This window comes from Echeneis naucrates, chromosome 21 (assembly GCF_900963305.1).
Source record: "Echeneis naucrates chromosome 21, fEcheNa1.1, whole genome shotgun sequence".
Taxonomy (NCBI): Eukaryota; Metazoa; Chordata; class Actinopteri; order Carangiformes; family Echeneidae; genus Echeneis; species Echeneis naucrates.
The window spans coordinates 10525726-10548357 of NC_042531.1; the positions used below are offsets into that span (position 1 = coordinate 10525726).

The following is a 22632-nucleotide window of genomic DNA, read 5'->3' on the forward strand; positions in this document are numbered from 1 at the left end:
CCACATTATTAGTAACATTTAATAAGATTATAGTATGGTTATGAAGACACTGTAGGGTCACTCAGGGTTACTCAGTGAGTGTTGACTGACATCCGAGGGTGTTGATGGAATAAGAAGAAAAATGTGTCAGAGAAATTTGTCATCTTTTTGGAAACAGCTACACAATTACCATTCATAATGTTAGTTCTAATTCCGTTAAAAACATACCCTAGACTGATATTGATGCAAACCTAAAGATAAATTGTGAGTGAGCACAGTGGAAATTGGCATATTGGTACTAAATTGACACTTCTTATATTCCTTACTAGTGTTTTAAATAAACCTACATAACCAGTAACTGTGTTGTGACACAGAAAATGTCAGTCCTGTATTTGTATTTCCTCTGACAGGCTCACTATTTGTGGGTGCTTGACCTGATTGTAGCTGCAGAGAAGTAGCCATTATAAGAATATGACTCCAACCCGTTCTTCTCACTATCACACCCGAGATTAGTCTTGCCCTCTAGCAGGATGTCTCGATTTGAGAACTTGTGTTACCTTTTTTTTTTCCCCAGTGTTCCAGCACATCACTGCTCCCTGATACAGCTAGTACAAGCCTATAGCTACAGGCACAGAGAGTGAGATTTTGCTCAAGCCGCTAATGCCTACTGACATTTGGAATGAAAAACATGACATTTTCTTGTCAGATCTACTGTGAAATCTGTGTTGTTGTGGTAGAGTGTTAATGGGTTAGTCATTGTGATATCCTTGACCAAAAATATGACACTATCTGACTGGCAAGGGCAGCCGAGGTGTGAATTTCTGTGTCTGTGTGTGCATATGCATGTGTGAATAGTGTTAAGCAATGCAGTTTTAGTATTCACTGTACAGTAATCTATGCAAACCCATGGAGGTGGGATTATACAGAACACACAAAGTTGCCATGTTGTTTCATTCAGGCAGAGGTTAGACTCATTGTTTTTGGAGATGCAGAGAGTTGCCTCTGTGACCTGATTTCCCGTGACAGGAGTTACTCGAGCATGGAGTCTGGCACGCATACACACACACATCCATCTACCAGTTTGTGTCTTCTTGCTTTCTCGGCTCCCCCTAGTTGTTCACTATTGTCACAAAATGAACCTCACCTGCTTTGCACACTCTTTTATGCCTTCTCAACATGCCCGTTTACTGTTGTACAAAGGCATGTGGAGTGGGACATTGCAAATGCAGCATATATGACCTGCAGATATGCAAGAGCAACGTGGCACAGATTTTCAAAATACTTGTCACAGTTCTCCTTTTGGCACACACTACACACCCTTTTAAATTGTTTTATGCTTAACCATACTGGATGTGTGTGTGGAGCCCTTCTTCCTCTCTTCCATTTCTTTACCCTTGCTTTCTCCTCTCTCCTTGGTCACCCATTACATGTACAAATCCTGATTTTAATAGAAGCAAATATAATCATATATGCAAATCAGCCCCAAAAGTAGAAATTCATAGTGATTGCCTATAAGACACTCGCACTGTGTGTGTGTCTGTTGAAAGGTGACAGATGCAAGTCCCACTATATTAGTAAACTATACTTATCCGTCGTTAATTTGTGGCCACTTTAAGACCATTGATGAGCACTTAACCTGTCACCGCAGCAAAAACCGCACTGCAGCAGCTTCTCTCTCTCTCTCTCTCAAGCTGCCTTGCTATCCATTTTAACACCCCCCACTCCATTTATTGCTTATTTCTCTTTCTCTTGCTCCCCCTGCTGTATCTATATTTCCTCTGTTTTTCTCTACTGACTATATCTTTACATTTTTCCAGGGACAGCCCTCACTCTTTCTTTGTCTGTTTCATCTCCCCTCACCTTTTTTCTTCTTTTTTTTTTCTGCATGAAATTGTCAAAAACAACTGTGCATTTGTATGAGTCACTGTCTTTGTGTGTGTGTGTGTGTGTATGTTTGGTGGAAAGAGACTGAGAGGATGGTGTGTAAGGAGGTGAAAAGCATTGCGTCATTGGGGGTGTGTTGAGCAGTAGGTGGGCTGAGCCGGCTGTCAGTCAGTGACGCGAATGGAGCACGTGCGTTGGTCGTGGCTAGGAGGACATTGTGCGGCTGTTATCTGGCTGTAGGTGAAGAGTGGGAGAAACAGCCGCAGCTCCCCTTACCAGCGGGTGGATTACGGGAGCGTATGTCTGTTTGTGTGCGTGCGTGTGTGCGTGTGTGCGTGTGTGTGTGCGTGTGTGTGTGTGTGTGTGTGTGTGTGTGTGTGTGTACGTACGTGTGCATGTGTAAAGCTGAGCCCATGTAGATGCTGGCTGGGCTGCAACTGGAGCTGCTGCCGATGCTGGTGAATAATGCAGATAGAGGCACAGAGTTTGGATAGCATGCAGGGAGCCAGATTAATAATGCATCCTGCCGGGTTACAGGCTCTGCATTAGTTAGTTTTGCTGGAACCTGTAGCTGCCGACTGTCTGACTCTGTAACTTACTGACTCCTTGCCAACCTTTTTACCTGACGGGCGGACTGTCTGACTTTGCTCAGAAAATGTCTCACTACCATTTCATCAAATGCTGTAAGTAGTTCTTGAGCGCCCCTTTATCTGTGCATGCAAGTGTGTGTGCAGGTGCATGCCTCAGACCTGGGTGTGAATCTGTGGTATTAGCACTTTCTAAATGTAAATATAAGTTTCATAAACTGTATGAGTTAATGAGCTTCAGGATTCAGGTCACCTGCTAAACTTCAAATGGGTATTTGTGACCCTCTGTGTGTGCATGTGTGTATGTGTGCAGCAAGTGGGTGTGTGAGCTTGCTGCAGAGAGCTGCTGCAGATGTGTGAAGTTGACCGGTGAATGCGGCAGGTAGCAATAGAGGGAGGAAAAGATTAAATAAAGCGACAAAGATGCAGATCCCATGAGCGTCTGGCATATTCATAACACACTGACAGGCTGACGGAGAGAGAAAGTAATTTCAGAGAATGAAGGACAGATGGAGAAACACTGAGGGTGATTTAGTGGAGTTATGGAGAGAGGGAGGGTATGGTGAAACTGGGAAATGGAAAAGGAGGTGAGGTTGGTATGAGTGATATATGAAGACTGCAGCCAAGTAGTGCAGAGAGTGATGAGCAGACTTAGGGAGGGATAAGGGAAAGTGATGTTGATATCGGAGAGGTGATGGCTAAGAAGGATGTAGAGAGGACAAATGATGATGAGGGATATGAGGGGGATAGAGAAGTAAATTCTACAATAGAGTTGATGCAGGATGTCATAAAGTGTCTCCTTGAAAACGAGAAGCCAACCGGTCTCATCCTCAAAAGCCTGCCTGTTACATACTTTGATCTGCATTCTCAATATTCACGGGGTCTGCAATTTGCAGCCTGTATGTGTTTACACGTCTGCGCATATATGCTATTGTCTAATTTAGAATCCTTTTCTGTGCTGTCAATGTTATTAGCAGCAGCTTGCATCAGATGGTCTACATTCAATCAATAACTGATAGCCTGAAGATGGAAGGGTAGGAAAGTGCTATCTGTCTCTCCACTCGCTTCTTCTCTCCTCAGATCCATTCAGCCCCATTTCCCATTCGCCTCAGTCCAACTGTCCTTTCCCTTTCTCATTTACATTCCATCTGTCTGTTCGGAGCCATTCATCACACATAGCAGCAAATGCCAGTGTCATTTTTGTTTGACTGTTAAAAGCATAAAGAAAATATTTCAACATGCCTTTCTGTAATTTTACAACCACGTCACAAGTAGATTTTGTGTAAACATGTAAAAATCTTTAGTGGAATAAAGTAGCAATCAATGATGGTAAGCACATGCAGCAGAAGCAGCAGGTTATGACAAATCATGAGGGACTGCTTTTGTTTGCTACTCTATCACAGCATCTGAAACCACATGTAATTTGAAGTGCAGTTAAAGTGAATCTTGTAGTCCTCTGAGAATTCATCATTTGTTTAGCCAAGCACATTTTTATCACTTTATCGAAACATCTCTACAAACTTAGTATAATTTAATTTAATGTCTTCTCCTTTATAGACTATTTTGTACTCTAATGCATAATAATGCACTGGAGTTTAATGTCTTTTGTGTATGTCATGTCTGCATCAGCCTAACATTTCATGTGATGTGTGTCATGTCTAGCGAGTTATGGGCTGATGAGCCTGTAGCCTTGGATGTGTGTTTGCTTTATACATGTATGAGGGTGACAGAGAATGTGAAGGGTGTAAGTGGCCATCAAATACTGAAGCAGCCAGCACAGAACCGGTAGCATTTTCTTCTGTCATGATGGGAATATGGCTTTAAGACCCAACTAACAGTATAAAGATGTTATGCTTCAGGTCAATTCCATCATTTCCCACAATTTAAAATTTTTTCACCTTTAATGATCACTGAGGACAGGAAAAGGTGAAGAAACGAAATGAGTCAAAGAAAGGAGGCAATAGGGGAATGAGAAGGTTGGACTGTGGAGAGACGGAGTGGCATGATATTGTCAGAGGCAGTTGACATCTTTGTGTATATGGTTGTGTGTTTCTGCTCAAAGTACAGCCAACTTCCTTAAATAAAATACAGTTGAAGCGGACACCTGGCACGAACAGTATAATAACGACCCCCCCCCCTCCTTGTCTGGAACCTGAACACAAAAGAACTTCTTTAAAGTCTAACCAGAGCAGATGGTGTGTGTGTGTGTGTGTGTGTGTGTGTGTGTGTGTGTGTGTGTGTGTGTGTGTGTGTGTGTGTGTGTGTGTGTGTGTGTGTGTGTGTGAGACAAAGAAGGGTGGAGGGGGCAGGTGTTTGAATGAATGTGGAGATATATATCAAACAGAAAAAAAGCACACACAGACACAGCAACTCTATTTGTCTACAAGGATGACTTTGTTTCTGTTAGACAAAGATCTAGTCCAAGCAGCCATCAGTCCCTAGTGTGTAACGTAGACACAAATGAACAACAAACCATTCATGTCCGTTATAGGACTGTTGAGGACACCTTTTATTATTGCGCTATTTTTCACTCCTTTTGCATATCACTCTGTGGATATACAAAGATATGAAGAGAGCTGATAAAGTGGTGAGGAAAGAGACAGTGGGACGGCGAGCCATGGGGACAGGATGTAGTACTTCAAAGGTGTCCCACAAACAATTCTTCCCACCTGACGAACGGAGGGCTGCGTGCTCAGTCACCCTGATGGAGGAAGAGAGCGATGAAATTGAGAGACAAAGACAGCCATATTCCAACAGATCACTGGAGACACAAACGTTCTGAGAATGGGAGAATTAAACCAAAATGGGCACAATAGAAGGAGAGCAACAGAGGAACACAGAAATTGGGTTTGATAAAACATGGAATGACATATTGAGACAACAAGAGGGAGCAAAGAGGGATGAGTGCTCAAGTCAGAAAGAAAAATGCAAAATGTACAATTTTTTGCAAGGGTATCATTTTGTTTGTTATCCAGGCCAGCATTAGCCTGAATTTGTCAAATTACCAATACTTTTACGCAAGATTACAAGAACAAATTCCCTGTTAATGTTTGAATATTGACATCGAAATAAAGTTTGTGCAACTAAATACTCAACTCACCCACAGCTTACACATTAGCAGCTTGTGAGGAGATCTGTTTGGCTAGGATCCACAGAAAGGTAGAGATTATGCAGAGTCAGGAGAATCACCACACTCTTTTGGGACAGCATAGACAGCAAACAAAACACTATCATGCTTCTTTCAAATCACCTCGGGGCTAAATAGACAAAGAACATTTCCTTTAACAGTAAATATGTAAAGCATTGCCCACACACATTTGGGCAGAGTGCAGTCATGCAAGCATGCATGTATGCACGCACAACATTTTCTCAAGAGGTGAGGCAGACAGTGTTTTTGTTTTATCATCTGAGCCTCAGCATCTGACTGTTAGAGTAAACACTGTGATCTGCAATATTTTCACTTATTCACCATAGCTTATGTCTGGGCAATGGAGTACTACATAAATATTATTATTCTGAGCATTCAATTGATTGCAATGATTTTTATGCAGCTGTATAAGCTTTTTGACATTTTCTCTCCATATTAAGATTGCTTTCTCTCTCTCACCAGGTTGTTTCCAGCTATGTAATGTCTTTCGTCAGAACATGGAGATAGACCAGTGTCTGCTGGAGTCTCTACCCATCGGCCAGCGCCAGCGCCTGGTCAGGAGGATGCGCTGTGACCAAATTAGGGCTTACTATGAGAGGGAAAAGAACCTCCAGCGTCAGCAAGGTGGAGTCAAGGTTCGAGCACTGCCAACCCGCCGCAAGAAGCACCAGGTCCGCTTCAGCCTTGCCGATGTCATACAAGATGCCATCATTCGTCATGACGACAAAGAAGGTGTGTATGTGGGTACAAGAAAGAGTTTAAGAGGGGGCCTGGTCATTATTGAGTGAAATGGGAGAAGTGTGAGTAATGTGAGAAATATGAAGTAGTGAACATTTGAGGGAGAGGACTGGCAGTGGGTTTAGAGCAGTGGACCAAAACAGGACTAATAACTGTAGGTAACACAATTTGTTTTGCTGGGCGTTGTCCATTTGGCTAACAAGACCATATTGGAATTATATCTTATCGATCAAGAATGTAGAATATATTGATTATGGAGTAAATATGTTGTGATATAAATTTTGGATACATTGTCCAGGTCTAACTCTGAGATAAAATAATGTATAAGAGGATGGCTTATGACAAAGCTGCTTATTGGTTGGTGGTTTTAAACATGGACCAATGTTTTTTTTCCCACATTTGTACTGCAAACATACTGTGATGCATCAAAACAAACATTAGCATGTTAAAATATTAGTTCAGGGACAATGAACAGTGGGCATCGCTTCAACCATTCAAACATTTTTTTATCAAATGGTAGCTTTCCAAAACTGGGTGTACACAAAGGATTTTTGTTTTCTATAAATAGAGATGACACTGAAGATAAAAATAGTCATGGAGCTTAGCATTTAAAAAAAAATATATAAAGAGATTTTGATTAACTTAACTCATAACCTCAGAGGATTTGTAAACTTTAACTATTTCTGTGTTTTTTGTCAGCTTGTAGTGCACATTTTAGCATTTATCCAAAAGGACTGAAAGCTTTTTTTAGACAAACAATAAATCATATCTGCCCTGAGGCATCAGGTTTAAGGAGGACTATAATATGGCTGCCATATTAAAGAAAAAAAATAAATAAAATTTTCAGGCACAGGATGGATTTTAGACTTCCAATGAATACATAAGACTCAAGAGGTCTCCACAATTTACTCTAAGGGAATTGCCAATTATCCAACCCTACTGTCTTTCTGTTTTGTCTATGCCAGTCATTTGCCACTCATTTACCCAGCTGCCTGGGTGTATCTGTGTCAGTCCCACCAGCAGTCTTTGCAGGTCACTGTGCTAATCTCTGCTCCCTGGCTGCCAAGGAGGTTCAGCTGGGGTCTGGGGGAGCAGCTGGTGTGCCATTGCAACAGCCAGACTAAGACCAGGGTTTCTTGGCTTTACATTAATCAGATCTGGTACCCCTTTGGTTAATGCCCATCTACCACCCAAGTGCCACCAAGGCCCCAAATTTGGTGCTAGTCCACTGATTGCATTGCTTATGGGAATGCCCTTTTAGTGATGTTCAAGGCAAGGATTGGATCGAGACTGAATAAACCCCTACTTGAGAGACAGATTTATTTTTTCCCTTCCTCTTCAGTCAAGGGTCCACTAGAAAACTCTGCGGCTCTCCTTCACTGCTCCCTCCCCAGCCTTATGCTCCATCCTCCGGCCTGGGGGGCCTTCCTGGGGTCTGGTGTTGCCATGGCCATGTCTTGCGTCTCTGGCATGCTGGGGCCAGGGGGCTTGCGGTGGATGGAGCCCTGTTGCGTCCTGGGGGTTGGGGAGGCTGGCAGTGCCCTTTGACGGCTGGCTGGTGTAGTTTCATGGTGGCTGCCGGGGCGACTGTCATGCCCCTGTTGCTACGCTGTGCTGGGGGACTTCCGGATTCCCTGGGGCCCCCCACTCTTCTTGTGGGTCCCCTGGACCACTGCACCTGCGACCCTCCCAACCTCCAGCTAGGAACCGGGCCTGCACTTGCCTGCCTCCTAAATTGCATTTACATCGCGCTTCATGCAGCACACACACTTTCTACCATGTGACTTCTCACAGCCACAGTTAGGTACAGCACATAAACCCTTGGGGGATGGACCAGAGCGGGCTCAGGGGGCACTCCGTCATGGAAGGCTGCAGGATAGAGGTGTGCTTTTGTGATGGTTGTGAGATGTTGGTGGGGGATGTGGATGGCTGGCTGGTGGATGGGGGGTGCTGGGGGCCTGGGGCCCTCCTGCCCTGCTCCAGCATGCACTTGCTTGGGCAGTCTGGTGGTGCTCACCATCACCTGCCCAGAACACTGGGGGCTGCGGCGTGCCACATGGCTCTGGTGGCTTCCTGGGCCTGGTACTTCACGCGCTCCTGCACACAGGGTGGTTGGCGTGGGGAGCTGCAGTCCCTGACCCGACTCGGGGCCCTGGTGATGGTCTGACTCATATTTAGGGAATGCCTACATGCATGTGTGGTGTCAAATTGAAGAAATGGTAAAGAATTGATGAATCCTGCCTAAAATGGCCTGAGCTGTTCTTTATTCCATCAGTATGCATCCTATCTTTGACTCAGCTCCTCTTTAGGGACGTCTTCACCTACCTTGACTCCCATCTCTCCAGAGACCTACACAGAAACCCTCTGGACTCTCTTAATCCTGAGTGAGGTGACAGGAAAAGCACAGGATCCTTAACTCCACCAGTTCCTACCTGCACCACCTGCCTCCCTTCCCCTGTCCATTCTTCTGCATCTTATCTGTCCTTTATTCCCCCCTATATTCACTGAGGTGTAGCACTGCCCTCCCAGCCACACAAAGGTCATTCCACTCAATAAAAATCCACAAACTAGCTTCCAGGGAGGGCTGGTGATGGTCACACACACACACACACACACACACACACACACACACACACACACACACACACAGAAATAATAAAATATTTAGCTGCAAGACTTATGACTGTTCAGGTCATAATCACTTCTGCTGTTCTTGACTTAATTTCTCCATGTGTCCTTATAAGGTACAATTGGTCTGTCCAAACCACTCTGATCAGTTATTATGATAGCTGTTAACATCACTCAGTGATGCTGGCGCTCTTAGTGATAATTCTTTATCACTTTACTATAGTGATAAAGAACAGTGACAATTCTTTACTATAGAAACAATTTAAGAGATGAGCGATGCTTATCAGCACATGCTACAATGAGAACTTGTGTTAGTCTGGAAAATGGGAGTAAAAGAAAATTTGTAGTTGTAACCAACTGTCAGCGCTATAATAACCCATTCTTATGCCTAGAAAGTATACTACAACACAAACATTAAAAGAATGTGATAAGTAATTTCATTTTCTTTATACAAGTGATTTTTTTTTTCATGCCTATATCAAATATGTCAGTATTTTTCAGCACTCTCACTATTACTGTTAGACCTTCATCTTGTAGAGTCCTTCATGTGTAAAGTATGAAATGAGGCTGATAGACTGTTCATAAGATAATTAGATCTGGAACATTAATGTTATCTTGAATGAAGGGCACATGTCTCAGTTTAATTAGTTTTCAGCTTTCAGCATTGTGTCCTCCAGATGGTCTTGATTTCTCCAAAAAAAAAATAATGGATGAAAAGATGTTTCGTTGACTCATCATTATTTTTGAGAACTACTTATTGTACAGGAAAGAAAGACAGATTCGCCAAATCACACTGACAGAAGAAAATGGCAAAAGAAAGAAAGAGGTTGTGCATGAAACAGAATGAGAGAGATAGTGAGATTGAAGGGGACACGTTATGTCCTAATTAAAGCTTGTTTGAGCTCGTTCTGGATTAGAGTCATACATAAAGCAGAAATTTAGTCACATACACAAAATCACAAATGATACATTTTTTTCTTGATTGTCTTATATAGGAAGTAAGATGAAGGTGAAAAAGAGCAGGATAGATAAAGCTATACAAGAGCATACTTGTTGAGGAAAGAGTAAAAACTTGGAAGGCAGCAGGAAAGTGGGACCAGGTGAGTACAGCTATTGTAGGGTTAAGGTGAAAAAATAAAAATAGTACAGTAGTTTGATAGGAACACAATGTACCTCATCTCACTTCCCCATTGCTATCTGTCATATGCAAACATCTGGCTAACTTGTGGTTTGACATCCGGTGAAATTGCTTTTCCCAAACCAATATCCTAACATCATCAAAGCGACACACTAGTGGGAAGGCAGCAGCTGTTGTCCTTGCAGCCATGGAACCTGGAGTCAGTTTTTGTTATTCCTTTTCCTGTTAACACGAAAATGACATTAAATATGACATTTCAGTGCTTACTTAGATTGTGACTTCTGGCACAAAATGAGCTGTTGCAAATTACAAAGTAAATATTTTGAGCAGCAATTAAATACACTAAAACTTAGATCTAGGTAATAGAAATATCTTCACAACAATTGAAAGGATAGCCAGAAGAGTCATGCTCACTAGAGAATGATTCCTCCTGTCTCTGCTGTTCTATGACTTCTTATCTAGTACAGCCCTTATGTCAAAACTCCACTGGTGCAAAAATATCACCTTACCTTTACTTTAAATTCTGTTCAGTGGGAACACCAAAGTGAACCAGAAACATTGCTGATGAGGATTGTGCACAGATTGCATTCATAAGTGAGTGCTCTTCCCCTGTGCTTTTGTGTGTGTATGTGTGTTAAATGTGATTGCTTATTCATCAAGAGGTTGAAATATTCTGGCACTTGATGAAAGTATAATTACTGTGGATGTGGTGTATACATGAAGAGGGGAGTCTCCATACCAACCTTCCATCATTGATCAGTGTGTATGGATCCATCCTGCAGTGGCTCACAGACTCAATCAGAGGAAGTGAAACAAGCAAGCAACAGTAATAGCTTTCATTCTTGTGTGGTGTTCTGGAGCATTGCTTAAGACATAATACATAAAATTGAATCATGCCATGGCTAAAATAAGAATGCTATGTGCACCACAGCCAGTGTTATACACTGTTCAGCCATTTGTGCTGATGCAGCCCCCGCCTCCAGATTAGTGCAGCGAGGCTTAACAAATAGAGCTGCCAACTTTCTGGGACTTTAAACAGGCCTTTGTCCGTTTTCCCCAGCTTATAAATACCCCTCAAACCAGATGAATTTGATTTTCTTTTTTGTTTTCTGAATTGATATTTTCGAAGGACAATATATTCTCTACAATCCCATTTTAATTGCAGTGACTGTGCTGGACAACACTGTAGCAGAAGTTTAAAATCAATGTACCACTGAGTAGAAGTGATGTCTTGGGAATCATGAGCCATTTAACTGTCTTTTATTTATCAGTGAGGCTGCCATCACCACCACCTCGCATCGATCCAACACTCAGATGTCCTGTTCAGTGGACAAAACAGGCCACTTTCGGCAAATGTGATGAAAATTTTCATTTACTGTGTTGTTCTGAGTGTCCAATATTAAACCTTTGGCTCGCTTGATAACTCGTCATTGTTGCTTCAGGGGTTCAGCTATACAGGTTAATGTGACAGGGAACAAAAGGCTTTGTGAATTTATCTTCCCATAAATGTCAACAATGTACAGTTTAAACTTCACATTAAATTCAATTTAGTTGGGACTCTTCTATTTGAGTATTAAAAAAAAAGAAAAAGAAAAAAGATTGTATTATATGACATTTATTCATGATGTTCATTCCCACAGCCAGCCTAATAACTGAAAAAAATCTGTCATTAATTCACTGTTTGTTTTTCCTTATAATGGAGGCTACATACACCATGTTGTGATTAAATATTAATAATCTGACCACTGCAGATTAGCCATTTGAAATAGCCATTTCTGTGCTGCTGTTAAAAATAACCTGTAATCCTTAAAATCATTCTGTTTCAAGTGGACTGTAGAAGCCTCTCTCCAAACTCATAAGAAAAATCTAATAAGAGTTAGCATTATTGGAAACCTTTACAATACCTTGATTCACCATCAAGATCGAAACGCATGAAACATGTCTGAGCTCATTTCAGATTCACGGGGCAGTGAAGTGAGACAGTCCCTCTTGTGACTATGACTGTATGATAAGGACAAAAGAGACAGAAGCATTTATAAAGGTGAGGAATTTGCACAGTCATATAAGGTGCTGCCCAGGAATACACTGAAGATGGGGAAAATATGTGCGGTCGCTAGATGAAGAAAATTGGCAATTCTGCTGTAACTGACAAATTATGGATGTTGCATTGCAAGAATATTATTAGATGCATCGAGTATTACAGTCCAGTAAGATAAGGAAGAGCTGAAGAATTGAAAAGGAGCTAAAAAAAAAAAGCAAATCACAAATTTAATCATGAACTGTATCTATAAAACATGTTATTTCCAATTGTTTAGATCTACTTCAAGAAGATGTCCATGTTCAACAAAGGACATTATTATTATTATGGCAACTTCCCTAGCTTGCCGCAGAAGTTAGTGATATTGTTTCTCACCACAGGAGGAAAGTATATTTATGTCCTCTTTTGGGAAATCAATAGATGCTTATGTATTTATTTCTTATTGTTTGTCTGAAATCCTGTGTGGGTAAAAGATCCATAATTATACTTCAAGTTATAGGCTGTATGTAATATTTTATTGCGGTGTCAAACAGTGTTATTAGTGTTACTATGTAACAGTTTTAACATAGTAACACTACAACATAGCAGTTAATTCAGTAATTACAGCAAAGCTATTGGGTTGATTCACTCTTCTCTATCTTTTTCATAATTAATGGAAAAGGTAAGGTAATGATGTCTAAAAGGCCTTGGACATCTTTAAAATCTTGATACATATGTAGTCTAAGGCATCCCGTTAAAAAATTCCTGATGTAATCTTAAATATATTAGTCCCTACCTTATTTAGATTTCTTCCTCATTCTCTCTTTCTCTCATTTCTCTGCTCTTTTCACTATCTGGTTGCCATGGAAACTACACATATTTGTCGAACAGCTGTTTTGCAATTTTCCACAAAATGACGACCGACTTTGCCTCATGCCCACTCTTCATTTCCCTATCATCAGCCTCCTGATGGGACAACACTAACAAACACACTGGCGCTTGCACACACGCACTAAAGCTTGACATCAGCATATAATCAAACATAAAGTGACATGAAGATTTAACATAAAGAGGAATTGACTGTGGTTGCTGTGGGACAAACATATATCTTTTCTACTGTATCTGTGTAAATCATCCAGTGGCTATAAATTTCAGTGTTCCTTTTCCCTTTTAGCTACGTTACTACTGATCATCACATGGTCATTATTCACTGTGTAAACCTTCAGCACAACCTATATACAGTCAATATTCTTCTCTATATGCTTTTCATCTGTGTTTTTGAGCCTTAGTTTTTCTAGTTCAATGCTGAATAAAATGGAATTTGCGTTTTGACCATGACTGAGTGATATATTGTTTCAATTCAAAATAACCATTGGTACCGACTCTGTGGCTTTCTCTGTGGTTAGAAGCTCATTAACTAATACAGCAGTTGGATTGCCTGAAAATGGTTTACAGCCAAAACTATGAAAGAACTTATGACAAATATTAAGAGAAAGGGGTTTGATCTTAATGGCCAGTGCTCTTACCACTCATGCATATACTGGCTAATTGTCAATCGTGATGTCTCTGCCAATGGTACAAAAGTATTATTGATTCTTGTCTATACTGCCAGACAAACACTGTACCTTGTTTTTTACTGCTGAACTGTCAATAGGTAGCTCCTAACCTCTGACCTCTCATTAGACACATTCATTAATTTGCCATAAAATTCTGGTAAGTCAAAAGTTGAACGAAGACCTGCCTGATCACTGGCAATCACCAAACTTCCAATTATAATGATTGTTAGCAGTCCTGTGCGATAACGTTGGAAGAAGACAAGAGCAATCTGTATTTCCCACTAACGCTTATACTTTATCCTTATATAAGCCTTAATTGGAGGTTTACTGTCCTGAGCGTCTACAGTGTGTTTAGGAGTCAGGAGATAATTGTACAGATCGACACTAATGGTGGTCAGTTTATTTCTCATAAAACTTTTAAAGCCCATTAAGCACTGAAGACCATTAGACAACCGGAAAAATGTGTGTGTACAGTATGTGTGGGGCCTGTTTGATATGTGTGCATATGCAAAACTTAGGAAAGTACACCTCAAAATGTTGATTAAGGTGTCCACATGCTTGTGTGGGTTTCCTCCGGGTACTCTGGTTTCCTCCCACCGACATGACACACGTTTAGGTTAATTGGCGACTAAATTGTGTGAGTGGTCGTTTGTCTCTGGCGACCTGTACCTGGTGTACCCCACCCCCGCCCAATGTGAGCTGGGATTGGCTCCAGCACCTCCTGCAACCAGGAAACGGATAGGTGTTAGAAGATGAATGAATGAATGATCACAACAGAAATTGGAATTGATTGGTAAATTGGATAGAAGTTGGTAATTGACCTTCTGTTAATTGGTTAAATCATAAATAGAACAGTTCATACCCATTTATAGACAACATGCCAACATGGATGACAACATGGATGATGATCTCTTAGTGGGGGCCATTTGGTGACTTTCTTGTACTGCAATCCTTTTTAATGAATGTGGTTCAAGTATATTAAATATGGAACTACTGTTTGAAGACATTTCTGTGTGTGAGCGTGGCATTAAAGAGTTATTGAAGCACATCTGTCTCGATAATGACCCTTTTAATGAAATGAGCTCATGGGGGTCATCAGGAGTTCATTAGTTGGAATTACTACCATGGTATTATCATGGTTACTGTCTTCAGAGTCATTGGCTTTGGTTAAAGACCCCAGTGTCTATTTATCCAGGGTATGTTTGCATGACATTGGTGGTTATTTTGATTTCCAGGGCTTAGTCAGTACCTATCCAGTTCTGACAGTGTCAGTGAAATCACATATGTCCAAGCCATAGCACCCCACCTCCCTCTATCCTCACCCTCCTCTCTTTGTCCATTTCACTCTGCTTATCTGTCACCGACTCCAGTCTGCTTAGCCTTCCCTCTTTCATTGTTTCCTGCTGTGTTGGATTTTATTTTTCTGTACATCTTTGGGAAAAAAATGTTAGTGGCAGGGTGTAATCACTGTGATCTCGTATAGCCTGCCACTCTCAGCACATCTGTTTGTCTTTCCATCAGTGGATCTCTGTCAGTGTGTGACTGGGTTGTCTGCTTCACTGGAGCTCACAATGTGAGATGTTAATGTGTGTAACCAGAGGCTTCGTGACTTGCTTGACACACACACGCACACAGCCTTTATGCTGATCCAAAGTGACATGTCAAGGACAGTCAGAGGACACTCAGCACATTGGTTCTGGCAAAGACCAGCGCTGGTATTGTGCCTGCTTCTGTCTGCTTTATACAGTACACTGTAAGCACCGTGCCCGTCTTCGCATACAGCAGGTGTTAATGTAAAGCTTTCTTTTGTCCTACAGTGTTGCGTCTCCTGAAGGATGGAGTAGACCCTAACAGTCTCATTGCTTCAGGTGGATCCTTACTTCACCTGGTAAGTTAAAGCTGATCACATGGTGATTAGTTAATTCAAGAAATTTCAAAGAATGTGTCTTAGTTTGTACGTGTCGTCAAGAGGAAATGTTTAGTATTTTGCACATAGAGAGTGATGGAGTGATATTATACTACAAATTGCTGATAAGCTCAGCAAGGAAGAGGTTGGCATAGCAGCCGATACCAGCATTTTCCAAATTATTATCCTGTAAAATTTGTTTGCACTTTTTGTTGTGAGCCATGTATCAGGAAATGCCCTTATGTGCAAACTAACAGTCAGGAATTTCCTGTCCTTGCACTTTGCAGTGTGCTCGCCACGATAATGTGTTTGCAGCAGAGATTCTGATTGAGCGAGGCCTGAATGTCAACCTGCAGGACGAAGACCTGTGGACAGCTCTTCATGTAGCGTGCGTGTGTGATCACGCGGACGTAGTCCTGCTACTGCTGCTGGTGAGAAATACACATCGACAAGACACGCAGACGAGCAGTTTGTTGTGAGGGTGGCCATTTTTACGTAAATATACATAAATACATCTTTAGATGCAATCATTAGTATAATTTATTGTTGATTATTGTGTGAGTGGAAGCCCGTAACTTGCAGATTAGATCATGTTTAGGAATGGCTTTGCATAAAAGCTTTGACTCTATTCACATCAGTCATCCAGAGATTTTTGTCCAAGTGGCACATCTTCCTGTGATTAGTGGTTTTGGAATACCAGCAGCAATGCGACTTTGCTTCCTTGGACAAACAGCTGAATCACTGCAAATTAGAATATTCAGAAACTTGGCATTAGCATGATATCAAAGAGGGAGCATGTTCTGTGGAGGATGTGTTAACAAGAACTGTGGTTGTACTGATTAGGTCCACAACAGAAGCAGCCCCAGCTGCAGGGGGAGGGCATGCACATCCAGCCCAGTCACTCAGACTCAGTGGGCTGGGTCTGTTCTGCTGATGTTGACTGGTCCTAGAGAGACTTTACTGCAGTGTGGAGCTAGTAAAGTCTTATGCAGCCAGGCTTAGCTTATTGGGTCCTGAGCGATTGCTGGCTGCTTGTCTGTGGGGCAGGAGAGAGATGTTCCTGAGAGGAATGGATATGTTTGAAGAGTTGCCAGGCAGAGGGTGTGTGCATGGATCTGTCAGCCTGTACTGACTGCATGACTGTTGGGTTCATGTATGCGTGGGGTGTTTTGTATTTGCATGTATTTAATTTTCCTCCAAGCAATGTTCATACAGGCTGTCTTTCGCACAGCAGGGTGTGATATGGATATGTTAAATGCAATTCATGCAGGGAGTTATGCTTTCATGAAAGGCAATACCATGAGAGAAAGAGAGAGCGCTTTAATACTACTCCTCCCAGTGGGCCAGTAGCTAAACATTTCACATTCTTTCATTCAGAACTTGCCCCTAGTAGATGAGGTTATATTTACATAAAACCAGCTCTACTTGGGGAGAAGTTTAGGAATTCACTCTGATTCAACAAAACTTGGAACAATTTTTGTTGAAGCTTACTATTACTCATTCCATACTTAATATTCACATGGCTGCATGCACGCCTCTGTGCATCAAATTGTGAACTTGAAATTGTGCTTGCGTGTGTGACTGTGAGAGTTTTAGGTACTGAGGAGACTACCCAAATAAGATAGCTGAAAGAGCTGTTTTAATTTTGAAAAGAGTGATTTCTTTTCTTTATGGACCATAAACACTTGTGTTTCTTTTTTGGCTTTAATCAGCAGGGAAGTTGGTATCTGAATGGGGAGCCCTAGGGTCTTCCTGTCAACCAGGGTAAAAATTGCTTCATTCAAACCATATTTCCGATATTCCAGCAATATTCCTTTTCTTCCATTCATCTATTTTGACACCCATCTCCTCCACTACATACCCTGCCAATGGCTAGTCATTCTTCTGTGTTCTCATACTGCTCCCTTATCAGAGCAGTTAATGAGAGATTTCCCCTCTAAAAATACGGTAACAGGTTTACACTGTAATGAGAGTTGGAACAGTTTTCTCTTTGGTGGAGCTTGAGTGGCAGCCTTATCGTAGATGGGGATATGAAAAATTGAGCTATATGTACAGCTCTATTATATCCTGCTCCACCATCTTTTTCTCCACCCCCCCCCCTCCTTATCCTCTGCTTTTCTGTCCTTCATTTCCTGTCTCCAGTTTTTACACAGAGAAGCATAGACGTTTTTGCTGACAGAGATGTTACCAAATTTGTCATATGGGGAAAGAGGGGAGGTTGATAAAAAATCTGGGTACATTGTTTCCCTGCGTGTGGATTGGCAGTCTTGTTAATTCTCTTATCTCCTTCCTCCAAACAAGCCATTTCTGAAGTCTCTCATTCCCAAACCTACTCGTAGCTCTAGCACTGCTAAATGCTCATCATTGGGCTCATGACAGGATTAATTGGAGATAGATTGTCACTTAGCAAATTAGAACATGACAGGGTGTGTAGTCTTCATGATAAATTCCACAAAAATATAACACTAGTGTTTTCAGACAGTATGTAATGGTGAAAATTACGATTAAGTGATTATCGAACAAAACCAGACTGAGCTCTCTACCTTAACTTCCTCATTTCCATGCCCAGCACTTCTCTAGACTTGGCTCTTACACAACATGCACGATGGCTCATGAAGCTGGCTCAACAGAATGTCTGATCTCCATCTGTTACAGCTTAGCTAACCCTTTATTGAAAAACACAGCCCAAATGATACATATCAAATCTTATTTTTCCTACAGTATGGCTCAGTTATTTCTTCCTAATTCATTTCTCATAAAACCCATTTCCTGAAACATTTCTGGTAAATGATTAGGTTTAGTTGCAGACTTGTGCCCATTCTACATCACTATTCTACATCCCTGGCTAAGAGTTTCTGCTTTTTGACAGAGTTGAGCATATGAACTTTTCTATCATATTATAGTTCTCGGAGTTGAGGCAATAGATTTTAGTCTCTAAAAGACAGCCATGTGATCAACCGGAGAGGTCTGGGTCCAAAGTGTTATTTCTCATTTTACAATTCAAAACCCAGCAGGGTTACAGTTACAGACTTTGACCCACTTCCTGTGCTTGTAAATGATAAGTTTAAAACTTCTGAACTCTGAGTCCTTTGAAGTCGTACGATAAGCTCCCTGCTCTTGGCTGCACTGAATTGCACTTCACATCAGTTGATTTTTTTTTTTTTTTTTGGGAGGGGGATATCTGCTGATAGTGTAAACATGACAGTGGCCCATCCAGACGATGTTGTTTTTTTTCTCATGGATCATGCTGTGCATGAATTGTAATAATTAACTTTCAGGGTTTGTTGAGACAGGACTACATTTCTTGGGAGAAAACAAAGAAAGAAATAATAGATTATACTCTTGCATGGAACTGTTAGCATTTCCGTGGTCTGATGTCGGTGTGCAGATCAGCAGCAGTTGCCCCAGGTACAGCTTTTAGTGCATGTGTTGGAGTTGCTATTGATTCTGTGACAGTCGCTGGATGTAACACTTGCCATTTAGAAACTGTAGGCAGCTTGGTATTAACAGATTTCCATCTCCGTGGTGGATCCATCATTTAGTCGGGGGGTGGGAGTGGGTCATGGTCAGAAGTCAACTTGTTAACCCCTTCTAGCTTGCAAGCTGCCAGCCAGCACTGACTCATTTATATATGTCAGCACTTATCATGTGGGCTCAGACATGGCATGATTTATGTCTCTGGATCAATGGCCTACACATCATGTTTACTTCACCATCACATGTGTCTGTTGGTCATGGAGCTTTGTGCAGCAAAAAGGATCTTTATATTGTGATGTCTTGGCTTATAACCCTTGTCTCCGAGGTAGGTATATCACAGTGTAAAATGTAAAATGTGACTATATTTATAGTTCACATATAACAAAACAATTCTCAAGATTCCATATACAGTTAAAGGTTGGCTTCTTTACAGCTGTCAGTGGTGAGAACAGCCTTCTGACAGACAAAGCAAGATAAATCTGTCAGCCACCTGATAACTTTATCCAGCCAGACTATTATTGACTTTTAGTGCACCCTGAAGTGAATTGTCGGGTTTAGTACACTGCTTAAAGGGGTGGTGGGGCGGCACCGTGTGGGAGGCACCACAAGAGTAGCTGTCAGGTTTATGAAGAAGTTTATTACTATTTCAGAATCAAACACAAATCAAAAGTATATCACTGGCACAGTCCAAATGTGACCTTACAAGGTAAGGTGCCATTGACGGTGGGATTGTGTTTACTTATTTGTGTGGTCAGGGGGATGCACAAAGAGGGCATTACATTCTGTTCATACCTTCCTCTTGCTCTTCAGGCTATGCACATTCACATTGTGGTTTCTTGTTTTGTCGTAAATATTCAAATGCAGCAGCTGATAGTTGTTAATGTTAATTAATTCTCTTTGTTCGCCCCTAATAAAACCTCCTAAATGAACGGAAACAGCTCCCATTAGAAAACACAGATGGGTGCACAATGAAACTACCAACCACACCAGAACAGATTCCCCCGTGCCTGAAATCAACAGCATTGTGCTACCTTTATTATGTTTTCATTGTGTCTCTTTGATGATAAAAATCCTCAATATCTTCAAAGCTTACAATCAGAATGGAAAAACAAATTCCTGTTGGCTTATTTTTAAATAAATTAACCTGTGCTCCTTGTGGTCTTGTCGCTTGGTTTTTACATCACAAAGGTTAACAGCTCTCGTGGTGCTCTGTCAGCTGGCTTCCTTGCAATTTTAGTCTAGGCATTTTAGCTGGGTCATTAGAACTCTGTTAGCTATAAATATTCAATAAGGATCCTCACTTAGCGTCCTCTGTCCCTGTTATCAGACCTGTTCCAGCTACGATCGTCATGCTGACTTATCTTTTATGGTTTAGTCAAACAACAGGATGTAATTTACAGCTGGATGCTAACAATTGCCACTTTAACGGATGTAGGTTACTTTTAGTATCTAACCCTAAGGAGGAAAGAGGATGAAGATTCACATAAGTAACTGAAATTAATTTTTATGGCTTGCACACAATTCTGTTGGACTGTTAAATTGTTGCAACATTTATATAAGCAATGCAATGCATTTAGTTTCACCAAGGAGAAGCAATCAATCATAACCATACCGAGAACAACTTTGATGTCGTAACAATTATTAAAGGAGCCTGAGGGGAGGTCTTCCATGTTATCTCATGCTATAGCAGACTGCTTTGGCAGCCTATAAGAGCAAACACACATTAATCTTGTCACACACAACACACTCACCCCAATGATCCCAGGTAACAACAACCAATACCCGCAGGCAGTTATTTAATGACTTATTTAATTCAATGTATTGTCTGTTAATGTCTCCATGGTCCTGCTCAGCCATTGGCCTCTGGGAAACCAAGATATTATCCCCACTTTATCATTGATTCAAGTCTGATGAATGGACTTGGTTAAAATTCACTTGTGTTCATGTTTTCTATCCTTTTTTCTGCTCTCTGTTGGGAAGGCCGGCGTGAACATTATGCTGCAGGACGTCAACGGAAACATTCCTCTGGACTACGCCTCTGAGGGAACCGAGAGCAGTTATATCCTCCGAAAATACCTGGAGGAAAATGGTAAAGCTCGGCACGGTGTATTCACCAAGTTTATGTCTCATCCTCTCTTTACAGGTCTAGGTGAGTGCTAAAGTTTATGTGGGGGAAAAAAGTTTGATAAATACAGATGCCACTTGAGTTGGTGTCAGTTGGCTCTGAAGATTGCAAGTTTCAAAATGCAAAACAAATCCAGGAGTGAAGATTCAGAAAAAAGTTTAACTAAGCTGTGACCCACCTGACATCTTTGCTTGGTAGGAGCAGTTTGAGGCTCCATTAGCTGCTGCTAGCATAGCACCTTAAAACCTGGAATAAAATGGAAAAAAAAATGGAATAAAAAATCATTATTTTTGTTTGTTTGTTAATGTTGATATACTTTAATTGTGAGTCTGACAGTTTTGTAGGAATGTAGGAAAATTAATGAAATACTTTCAAAAATGAAATGTGGTAGCTAATTTCTACACTATTGCACATATTTAAGAAAAAAGTAAAATGAGAAAAAATAAATATTTAATTTCTTTCATTTAAAAAGTACTAAAAATGGTTAATATTTCACACCTGACTTTTAGAGGGAGATACTCTATGTATATGTATGAAGGTGGAGTACGCCCACAGGCCTAATGATGGCAGAATACGAACAGTGAACTTGTCTCCCACAGAAAGAGGAGAGGGTCAACAGAGAAGCTGTGAATAATGGAGTTAAAGGCACAGGCTAGTTGGAGACTCACAAAGACGAAAATGGAAGACTCACATAGCTATGATGGCAGAAGGAGAGCAGGGAATAATGCCAGAGAAATATAGAGAAAGACAAGAACAGAAACATAATGGGAATCATGCTGACAAAGCTGGACAGAAACAGATATAGACAATGATGGAGGGTCTTCTCTCATCAATTTGTCATTGCCTACACATGAGCCTGCACAGGGATCACATGACAAATGCATGCTTCTAACTGCAGACAGCTAACTCATCAAAGTTCAACCCACCCTACACACACACACACACACACACACACACACACACACACACACACATACATACATGGCTAGAGAGTCAGTCAGTTAGACTTCTCTCTGGCTCCGTCTGCCAGCCCCAGTGGTGATCTTTTTGCTTCTGCCTAGCTTCATCTCCCCTGATACCCCCTATTGTGTTGGGCTTTGCCACCACCAAACACACCCTTACACAAGCTCACTCAGCCTCTGTTGCCATAGCAACTTGGTTGCATGCTCTCTATCGCCATCAAGTTTGTGTGGTTGTGGGTAACACATGCTGTCCAAGTGTTCCTGTGTTTGGAGTAAAGAACATTATTTTTTAGTGTATATGTAAATACGGTTTTTGTTTTTATTTTCAATGTCAACATGCTTGTTTGTGATCATGTTATATTGGACTCATTAAAGCTGCTGTGGCAATTTTACTATGAGCACGCCTCAAATAACTACAAACCTTGGGGCTGTTGTGTGCTCGCAAAGACAAATGTATTGATTAGCTGATACAACCAGTCTATTTGGA

At 41.3% G+C, this 22632-nt stretch overlaps 1 protein-coding gene across 2 annotated transcripts in view; it reads left to right on the top strand.

Moving 5' to 3' along the window:
* The window catches only part of myo16 (myosin XVI), an 84224-nt gene that overhangs the window by 18290 nt on the left and 43302 nt on the right, over positions 1 to 22632 (top strand). Inside the window, exons 1-5 of one of the 2 annotated variants that reach the window (XM_029492896.1) lie at positions 2331 to 2546; positions 6061 to 6330; positions 15493 to 15563; positions 15869 to 16012; positions 21039 to 21147. In XM_029492896.1, the coding sequence (XP_029348756.1) occupies positions 2519 to 2546; positions 6061 to 6330; positions 15493 to 15563; positions 15869 to 16012; positions 21039 to 21147 (622 nt within the window). In that variant the 5' untranslated portion in view covers positions 2331 to 2518. Of the gene's footprint in view, positions 1 to 2330; positions 2547 to 6060; positions 6331 to 15492; positions 15564 to 15868; positions 16013 to 21038; positions 21148 to 22632 lie in introns of those variants that run through there. The other variant, XM_029492897.1, reaches the window with a different exon arrangement.